Source organism: Coffea arabica, chromosome 10c, assembly GCF_036785885.1.
Source record: "Coffea arabica cultivar ET-39 chromosome 10c, Coffea Arabica ET-39 HiFi, whole genome shotgun sequence".
In the NCBI taxonomy this organism is placed as follows: domain Eukaryota; kingdom Viridiplantae; phylum Streptophyta; class Magnoliopsida; order Gentianales; family Rubiaceae; genus Coffea; species Coffea arabica.
The window spans coordinates 19,032,011-19,043,008 of NC_092329.1; the positions used below are offsets into that span (position 1 = coordinate 19,032,011).

General features: G+C 37.8%; 1 protein-coding gene and 1 non-coding gene across 2 annotated transcripts; one reads left to right on the forward strand and one right to left on the reverse strand.

The window, feature by feature from the left end:
- Positions 1-5,942: 5,942 nt before the first annotated feature.
- LOC113714000 (uncharacterized) lies at positions 5,943-10,451 on the reverse strand. Its single transcript, XM_072068677.1, has 4 exons — positions 9,738-10,451; positions 8,537-9,623; positions 6,833-7,021; positions 5,943-6,748 (listed from the first exon to the last, which is right to left on the reverse strand). Exons 1-4 carry the CDS (start codon positions 10,449-10,451, stop codon positions 5,943-5,945), a joined length of 2,796 nt encoding a protein of 931 aa, XP_071924778.1.
- Positions 10,452-10,650: 199 nt separating this feature from the next.
- LOC113715267 (small nucleolar RNA R71) lies at positions 10,651-10,757 on the forward strand. Its single transcript, XR_003453903.1, has one exon. It is a non-coding gene; the product is annotated as a small nucleolar RNA R71 (small nucleolar RNA).
- Positions 10,758-10,998: the final 241 nt, after the last annotated feature.

Below are 10,998 nucleotides of genomic sequence, written 5' to 3' on the forward strand. Positions count from 1 at the left end.
TAGCTTCATGCGGTCCTTCACTCACAATAAACCATAGTTCAATATCAATAGATTGTAAAAAGATAATCATCCGTTCTTTCCAGCTAACATAGTTAGATCCACTGAACATGGGAGGTCTAGTCACAGATTGCCCTTCAACAAACATAGCATGACTGGTTGTCATCTTTACTCCAAGCCGTTAGAGCTTAATCTCAAGGAGACCAAGCTCTGATACCAATTGTAAGTCCCACAGACAACCAAGAGGGGGGGTGAATTGGTTGATTAAAATCTTAACCAAGTTTATGCACTTTTTCTTTAATGAAAATTTACCTTCCTTTTTAGTAATGATCAACCAAGTAGATTAGAAGACAATAGCAATATTAATCAGAGAAGCAAGTATAGATAAGCAATGAAGATTTTATTAAACAGAAATATAAAATAGAGAAACAAACCAAGTGTCTACCAAGCTTTACCCAAACTTGAAGACCAAACACTAGGAAGAGCAACTTCTCTTTGATGAACGAAGATCAACTAGATGTACAATGGAGGGAGCTCTTCCTCCTTGCCCTAAGCCTCACTTAGTCAAGCTAGGAAGTTTTACAATCACTCAGAAAACCCTCAACAAAGCTACACTAAAGATCCTTTCAACCACAAAAGAAATGCTCAACAGAAATTCACACCACTTTAATACAAATCTGCTTTGGAGACTATTTTCTAGCTAAAATATCTCTTGAGAACTTGTAAACAAAGTGAGCAAAAGTCCCTACTTCGTTCAGACCAGTTTGATTTTAAAGGGAACCAGAAATGGGGTTCATCAATGCTTCCAACGGATAGAAGGCAGCTGAAGAGTCAACTAGCCGTTGGGGCTGTCGGACGTCCGACGAACAAATCATCGTCCGAACCAATCGTCCGAAAAACAGCAAGTTTGACGTTCGGACGTCCGATGAGTGTTTATCGTCCGACAGTACAGCGTCCGAGCTTAGGCCGAGAGTTGGCAAGTTAATTTGGAATTTCTCGGACGTCCGATGCGGTTGATGTGCGTCCGAGATGTGCGTCCGAACCTTCCGGACGTCCGATGACTCTTTGTGAGCGTCCGACATAGCTTCCTTCTTGATGTTCTTACTTCTTTCGGACGTCCGACAGTTTCCTTTCGGCCGTCCGACCTGTTTGTCCTGTTTTTGCTTCTCCTTTTTGACTGTTTTGCATTTCATGACACATTCGAACCTGATTCTAAACACAAACACAATTTCATACATCAATTACCTTCACAATTTCACAAAATTAACGCATTAATCCACTCATTTATCAATTTCTGAACTCTTAAACAATATTTAAGCAATTATCACCAAAAGAGTTCAAATATGGCTTTAATCTTCTCAAAACATACCAAAAATTCATGCCAAATTCGTACAAAATGTACGTTAAATATTCACTTATCAAATTCCCCCACACTTGAATCATTGCTTGTCCTCAAGCAATTTTACACAAAACTTATTTCAAATATTCAATAGAGATAGAGAAAACAATATGCGTACTATTGTCAAATTTAATTCCTCAAAAACCTAGAAATCAATCATTATGCCATTTCTCAGATTACACTAAATACTCATAATATTCAATTAAATAAAAATAACTATGCCTTAATTTCAACAAATTCAAACCAATTCTCTCATTCTATCCTAATTTCACAAATAAGTAAATCACATTAGTCAATTTTATGGCCTTCCTCATCCCAAAACTTATCAATTTAGAGGGATTTATTCACATTTCATCTTATTTAAATAGTGAAAACGCCTTTTTACGCGAAAATCAACACTTTTAGGTGAAAATTCCCGGTTACTCAACATTTCACTTATTTAAATTGCTAAGCATACTCTTAATTCCAATACCTTTTTACGCGAATGTCGACATTTGTAAATGCCAACCCCCGGTTACTCAGTATGTGAATCATTGGAGTAGAATAATAATATTATTCTTTTTTTTTAATAATTTCTTTTTCCCTCTAAGTATAATTAAAGGAAGAATTTGGCCTTGTCTTTGACTATATCAATCACTTACTTATAAAATTAAGTAACAATGATAAATATCATTAATTTTGCAAAATTCTAAGCATAATTTTTCTTATTTAACCAAATATACTTTCTAAAATGTAAATATCCTAATTGCATAATAATTCGTTCCAAGCCAATTAAGAACTAAACTTTTCCAAAATACACATAGCATTTTATCCAATGGAAGAATTAGACACTTAAAATTTTAACATTTTGGCCATTTAATTGGAAGAATTGCAATGAAATATTGGAAAATGTTTTAGAAAAATTTCGACAGAGTTTCCCCATAAAAATGGATGAAACTCCCTGCCAAATATCATTAATTTTCACAAAAATTATCCTCATGACTATCTCCACATATAATTCCAACATTTTTAAGCCATAAACAACTAAAATCATGCATTTCAAAACACAATCACCCATAAGATATGCAATGCCTCCCCCACACTTAAAATCTACAATGTCCTCATTGTAGAGGAAGGTAAAAGAACTGAAACTTCCCTCATATAGGTGGTGATGCAATTTGAAGCCCTTACTCATCACGATCATCCAATTTCTGTTCAAAATGAGACAACAAAGGTACCAAACACCATAAGTAGCACAAGATGATTCAAATTAAAGAAAAATAAAAACTACAACATTTATCTTAACAAAAGAAGAGAAAAATAAAGAAATAAAAGGTCGAATCCGCTAAAAAAAACATCATGGCTGCTGGGAACGAGGGTCTACTGCCTCCTCGGCTCCATGAGGACCCTGTGAGGTACCAATATGGCCCTCCTCCTGATGAGGTGTCGGAGTAGGGGACCGTCGGATATGGAAATGATCCTCGATCGCACGAAGACGGCGATCATGTCGGTCGAGGCGCTCAGTCATCATCCGCTCCGTCTGGTCAATGCGCTCGACGACTCGCGTCTCCATACAGCAAATAGCATTGAGAAGCTCTTGCCACTTGGAGCGCGTTTGAGGAGGTGGTCGTGGAACCGGAGGAGGAAGAGTCTGCTGTGCCTCCGTCTCTTGAGTTTCCGCTTGAGGTTCAGTGTGAGGCGGAGGTTGAGTGGAAGTCGATGCTTCTCCTGTGTCCCGGACCAAAGCAGCTCCAAATTCCGTAGAAATACCCAAGGATTTGAGTATTGAAACATTTACCTCCTCGGCCGACCTAGTTACCACCGATCTCTCGGTTCCAAGAGGAACCTTGAGCTTCTCAAAAATGAGGGATAGCAGTCGAGGGAATCCAAAACAAGTCTCGCCGGCCCTCATGCGAGCTGTGGTCCGCATATAACTGATGATAATGCTGGGTAGAGGAATACCAGTCAACTGTCTACCCACTCCATGTATCATCTTATCCAGAAAATAGAGATCGCTATTTCGGATCTCCCGTTTACCACTCTTTTTCGGCACCACATTGAAGGCAAAAAGATAGAAGATCAGGTGGTAACGATGCTCAAAGGAGTCGGCATATACCGTGAGTTTTTTCGAACTTCCTCGCTCACGGTACTGACCCTTTAGACGTCCCACGGCTTCTCCCACTTGCCAAGGGTCTCGAGCTTTGAATTCCTTGGTCAGTTTGACATCTTCGCCTTCGTCTTTGAGTTGGACGAAGTGTCTCAATGTATCTCGATTGAGAGTCACTCTTTTACCTCGAACCCACGAGACGATGAGGTTGCCACTGTGGCTCTGCTTGTTCTCCACATTGGCATAGAACTCCCTGACCAGGTTGGGGTAGTAGTGCTTGGGCAACTGAAGGATGTTCTCCCATCCAAGCCTCTTGAATGCTGTCGAAATGTGGTAGTGCGCATCCACCTCTGGTGCCAAGTGTTTCTCAATTATGATCTCCTTGTCCAGTCCGGCTTCATACCACTCTTGGTTTTCGAGCGATGTGAATCGTGTGGTATCGTAGTCTGGCGGTGGCTCGTCACGGCTAGTGGATGCGGTCTTCCGGCGAGACCGAGGTGGCGACTCAGGTGAAGGAGATTCCTCCTCAGGCGACTCCTCATGCAAAGAAGGTGTATGTTCTTCACTTGACGATGGTGTAGGAGTACGAATACGAGCCCTCCTTGTACGAGCCATAGTACCTATAAACAAGATGAGTATTTATTAGAAACGATAGAAACTCACTCATACATGTTAAATAGGAATTTAAGAAAATTTCGGCAGAGTTTCCCCTGAAAAAGGGCTAAACTCCCTGCCAAAATGTACCCAAATTTAAACAAATAAACTTCCTAACACTTCTCAAATCCAATTCCCACATTTAGAAAGGATATTAGCAGTAAAGAAATCATTTCATGCATATTAAGTGCAAACAATTTTAAATTATATTCATTTGCAAGAATGAACACTCAAACACTTGAGAATATCTTCAATCCAATTCATAACACTCGTTAACACTTAAGTTAACTACACATGAGTCCCAATTCATCCAAATACAATTATTTCAAGTAACAGTGGTTCAATGTGCTTAACTTGATCGGGAACACACACTTTTACCTAATGGGCTATTGCTCTAGTGATAGCATATCATTTTCAATTGGTATAACAGTGATTTATACCTCTCTGAACAAGTTCAGATATTCAATGAAAGCTAAATTCACAAGTTTAAATCACTAAAATGTTCAAGCCCAAAAATTGAGAAGGAAATCTCAAAACTATCACTAAATCCACAATTCTCTCACAAATAAACATGAAAATAATTATAACAACTGATTTGAGCACAATGTAGCACAATTATATCAAGAATTTTCAACAATTAAGCTATTTAGCAAAATATATTGAAAAACTAAAAATATGCAAAAATGAGAGATATACAATGTCACATAAATTCGAAATTTGTTACCTCAAATAGATGGAGTGATGATGGAGGATGATAATGATGCAAAAATGGAGAACAACCAAGCCCAAATTCGACCTCAAAATGCAAGATTTCAATTCGGCCCTATTTTGCGTCTTGAAGATCAAAACCCCTCAATTTGATGTTTTTGATTCCAAATTGTTAAGGGTTAATGCTCAGAAGAGGTTAGTGAAGGTTTTTGTTGTGAAAAATTGGGAATGTTATGGATGAAATGGAAGATTGGAGGAAAGGGAATAGGGTTTCGAAGAGAGAGAAAAGAGAAATCTGGAAATTGAGGAACCGAGGCCTCGTTTCCCTTCTTATCGCGAAAGGATCCGAGGTCGGATCAATTCTGGAAGGCCTCGGATCCGACAGGGCTCGGATCAGTCCCAACAGAAACACAGACGAGCCCTCGGATTTATCTGGGTTGGAATGGATCCGAGGTCGGATCAGTTGATCCGTGGTCGGATCTGTCTGGGCTTTTCAGGATCCGAGCTCGGATCTGTATTTCTCTGCACTAATTGCAGAAACTGCAATTTTTTCAAACTTTTTCTCCCTTTTTCGGCCAATTCCAAATTACACATTGGACATACCTTTTCTCAATTCCAACCTCCCACGCACATGTAATATACCATAAACATAATATCCAACCTCTCAAAACACAACAAACACATCTACATTGAAAATCGAGGGGTGGGGTTCTTTGATCATTTTTGCATTTTTACACTAAAATGGCATTTTTGAGCATTAAATGTACATCAAATGAGTCCATAAGCCTTTATAACCATGATATCACCAAAACTCATTTGAAATGCACAATGTATGTATATGCATGGGAATTTTAAGCACTTAAAACACAATTTGGTAAGAAAAACTCCCTTTTACACATATTCTTCAAGTGCACCTCCGAGATGGATGATAAAACTCCCGTACCTCCTACAAACAAGTGAAATACATCTAATTAGTCAATTAAATCACACCAAAATGTAAGAAACACCTAAAAACACACAAATACACTATTATCATTGGGTTGCCTCCCAACAAGCGCTTTTGTTTATAGTCGTTGGCTCGACAATCCTATAACTTCTTTAATTCTCCTTTGCATTTCCTAAGGAGTAAATTACCCCTTTAGGAACTTTTTCTCCTGCCAAATAGGGCTTCAATCTTTGTCCATTTACTTTAAATGGAGAACCATTTTCTCCTTTTATTTCCACTGCTCCATACGGAAATACTTGAGTTACTTCAAATGGTCCCGACCATCTTGACTTCAATTTTCCTGGAAATAACCTCAAGCGTGAGTTGAACAAAAGTACATTTTGCCCTACCTGAAATTTTTTAGGAATAATATGCTTGTCATGCCAATATTTGATCTTTTCTTTATAAATTTTGGCATTTTCATAAGCATGTAGTCGGTGTTCCTCCAATTCACTTAGCTCAAGTAATCGCTTTTCTCCTGCAAAATTAAAATCCATGTTAATAGATTTAATTGCCCAATAAGCTTTGTGCTCAATCTCTACAGGTAGGTGACAAGCTTTCCCATAGACTAAACGATACGGCGACATCCCTAGGGGTGTCTTAAATGCCGTTCGGTAAGCCCATAGTGTATCATCTAGCTTTGTAGCCCAATCCTTGCGTGATTTATTCACAGTTTTCTCCAAAATGAGCTTTATCTCTCTATTAGCCAGCTCTGCTTGTCCATTGGCTTGAGGATGATATGGAAGTGATGTCTTGTGCCTACAACCATATTTAAACAATAAGGAATCCAATTGTTTGTTACAAAAATGTTTCCCTTCATCACTTACTATGGCCTTGGGTATACCAAATCTACTGAAAATATTCTTTTTAAGGAATCTAAGTACAATCTTAGAGTCATTAGTAGATGAAGCGATTGCTTCTACCCATTTAGAAACATAATCCACTGCTACTAAGATGTACTTATTATTAAAAGAACTAGGAAATGGTCCCATAAAATCAATACCCCATACATCAAATAACTCAACTTCCAAGAATGTAGTCAGGGGCATTTCATTTTTTCGAGATATATTTCCAGTTCTTTGGCATGCATCACAATTTTTAACATATTCCCTAGCATCTCGGTACATAGTTGGCCAATAAAATCCTGATTGCCATACCTTTGCCACAGTCTTTGAAGTACTGAAATGACCACCTGTTTCAAGGTTATGACAATGATATAAAACATTATGTACCTCATCTTCAGGAATACATCTACGTATCATACCATCGGCACAATGTCTGTATAGCAATGGTTCCTCCCAAAAGTAACTTTTGACGTCATGTAAGAATTTCTTCTTTTGATGATAATTGAACTCCTTTTGAATCTCTCCACTGACCAAGTAGTTAGCAAAATCTGCATACCATGGAGAATTTCTAAGTGCTAGGACAAACTCATCCGGAAAATTCTCTTGAATTGGAACCTGATCTTTGATTGGGATATATTCCAAACGTGATAAATGATCTGCAACTAGATTCTCCGATCCCTTTTTGTCTTTTATCTCCACATCAAATTCCTGCAATAAAAGAATCCACCGAATTAGTCTAGGTTTTGCATCCTTCTTATGCAGCAAATATTTAAGAGCTGAATGGTCCGTATATATAATAACTTTAGATCCTACTAAATAGGATCTAAATTTGTCCAAAGCAAATATCACTGCCAATAGCTCTTTTTCTGTTGTTGCATAATTGAGTTGTGCCTCATTTAGCAACTTGCTAGCATAGTAAATGACGTGCAATCGTCCTTCTTTCTTTTGTCCCAAAACTGCTCCAACCGCATAATCACTTGCATCACACATCAATTCAAATGGTAGTGACCAATCGGGTGAAGTTATAATTGGGGCCGAAATCAATTCCTTTTTCAACCTTTCAAATGCAACCAAACAATTGTCATTAAATTGAAAAGGAGTATCTTTGCATAATAAATCACATAATGGCTTTACTATTTTAGAAAAATCTTTAATAAAACGTCTATAAAAGCCAGCATGTCCTAAAAAACTCCTTATCCCCTTGACATTGCTTGGGGGTGGCAATTTTTCGATAACTTCTATTTTGGCTTTATCCACCTCAATTCCCTTGGAGGAAATCTTGTGCCCTAAGACAATTCCTTCTTTTACCATAAAATGGCATTTCTCCCAATTCAGTACAAGATTTGTTTCCTCGCATCTCTGCAAAATCAATTCCAAATTATGAAGACAATGGTCAAAAGATGAACCGTACACAGAAAAATCATCCATAAATATCTCCATAATTTTCTCAATATAATCAGAAAAAATAGCCATCATGCATCGTTGAAAAGTTGCAGGAGCATTGCATAAACCAAATGGCATCCTTCTAAAGGCAAAAGTGCCATAAGGACATGTAAATGTGGTCTTCTCTTGATCCTCTGGAGCTATAGCTATTTGATTATATCCTGAAAAACCATCAAGAAAACAGTAAAATTCATATCCGGCTATTCGCTCCAATAATTGATCAAGAAATGGCAGGGGAAAATGATCTTTTCTTGTTACCGTATTCAACTTACGATAATCAATACACACTCTCCACCCTACCACAAGTCTAGATGGAATTAATTCATCATTTTTACCTATGATTGTAGTTATTCCACCTTTCTTTGGTACCACATGAATTGGACTAATCCAAACACTATCTGAGATAGGAAAGACTATACCTGCATCAAGCCACTTAAGAATTTCATTTCTTACCACCTCTTTCATGTTTGGATTGAGTCTTCTTTGTGTTTCCACCACTGGTTTGTAATTGTCCTCCAATAAAATGCGATGCATGCATATTGAAGGACTTATACCTTTAATGTCAGCAATTGTCCATCCCATTGCCTTCTTATGCTTCCTTAAAACTCTTAGCAACTTTGTACACTGCTCATCATCAAGGTCAGCACTAACAATTACAGGTAAAGTACTATTTTCTCCAAGAAATTCATACCTTAGATGAGTTGGAAGTGGCTTAAGCTCTAACCTTGGAGGTTCAATTTCTGAAGGTTGTGAAAACCCTTTTCCTTGGCCAAGATTTTCATACAAATTACCCCTTTTATAAGGTGCTTGAAAATCCAAGTACTTGGCCAATTCTTCAATTTCTTCAAAAACATTTTCTTGCTTACCTAAACTCATTAAACAATACTCAAGAGGATCTAAATCAAGGTTGACTTGACTCATCTCTTGGGTTAGTTTATCAATTGTGCCAATAGAATAAGCATGATCAGTAAAAGAAGGGTATTTTTCCATTTCATTCAAATTAAATTCTACTTCTTCTTCACCTACTTGAAACTTAAGCTTGCCATTTTTTACATCAATAATAGTACCTGCAGTAGCTAAAAATGGTCTACCTAGAATAATTGGCATAGATATATCTTCTTCCATATCTAATACCACAAAATCCACTGGAATGATAAATTTTTGAACTTTTATCAATACATTCTCCAACACTCCCAATGGATATCGAATAGACCGATCCGCTAGTTGCAAAGTAATATTTGTGCGTTTAAGTTCATGCAAACCCAATTGTCTAGCCACTGTTAAAGGTATTAATGATACACTAGCACCAAGATCACACAATGCTTTAGAAAAATCAACATTACCTATGGTGCAAGGTATAGAAAAACTCCCTGGATCCTTCAACTTTGGTGGTAGCTTATTTTGAATAATTGCACTACATTCCTCCGTTAGTGCTATTGTTTCGCAGTCTTCCAACTTTCTTTTTCTAGTCATGATTTCCTTGAGAAATTTCGCATAAGACGGAATCTGCAAAATAGCATCGGCAAAAGGAATGTTAATGTGCAATTGTTTGAAAAGTTTAACAAATTTTTCAAAATCTTTATCAAACTTATTTTGCTTTAATCTTTGTGGAAATGGAACCGCAGGGGGTATTGGAATGGTAGCGGAAGATGATGGTTGATTTTTTCTTGATTCCTCCCGGCTACTTTCCTCCACTATCGCCTCTTGGTTCCTATGCTTTTCTTCTTGTTTTTCATTCTCATCTTTCTCAACTTCCACCACTGGAGGATCTTCTAATTGCTTACCACTACGAAGAGTAATGGCTTTGACATGCTCCTTAGGATTTACCTCCGTTTTGCTAGGTAATTCTCCTTGATTACGATTATTCAAAGAACTAGCAATTTGACCAATTTGGACCTCTACATTCCTGTACATTGTAGTGAGTTGGTCCAATCTTCCTTCTACTCGCTCAAATCTGTCTGAAGTAACTTTTGCGAGCTTTTCCACTGCCATCTCCCAACCAGGTTTAGTTTCAACTTGTTGTTGCCTTGATTGAAATCCCGGTGGATTGGCTGGCCTTGGTTGATTTCCTTGATCCTTCCATCCAAAGTTTGGATGATTTCTCCACCCCGGATTGTAAGTATTCGAGTAGGGGTTATTTTGAGCATTACGATTGTAATTATTAACGAATTGTACCTGCTCAGAATCAACACACTCATTAGTATCATGTTCACCTCCACATATAGAACAACATGCTACATGTGCATTAGATGAACTTGGACCAACTCCACTTTGTCTACTTAGCAACTTCATCACATTATTCATTTGAGCACTCAGCATATTGAGAGTGTCCATTTCTATCATACCTGCGTGACGTCTTGTATTACCTCTCTCATTGGCCCATTGGTAGTTGTTTGCAGCCATTTCTTCTATCAAATTCTGAGCTTCTTGGGGTGATTTACCCATTAAAGCTCCACCTGCAGCTGCATCGATCATAGTTTTAGTAGAAAAAACTAAACCATTATAGAAGGTTTGTATGATTAACCACTCCGGCAGTCCATGATGTGGACATTTCCGAAGCAAATCTCTAAACCTTTCCCATGCCTCATATAATGATTCACTTTCTAATTGGCTAAAACTAGTGATATCCATTCTAAGCTTAGCAGTCTTACCTGGTGGAAAATACTTATTTAAGAATGCTCTTGATAACTCATCCCATCCAGTGAAAGTATTAGGAGCATGAGAGTGTAACCAAAGTTTGGCCTTATCTCTCAATGAAAATGGGAACAATCTTAGCCTTATAGCATCATCACTAACTCCATTCATTTTAATTGTATCACAAATTTCCAAGAATGTAGCTAAGTGTGTATTAGGGTCTTCTACTGCATTACCTCCAAATTGA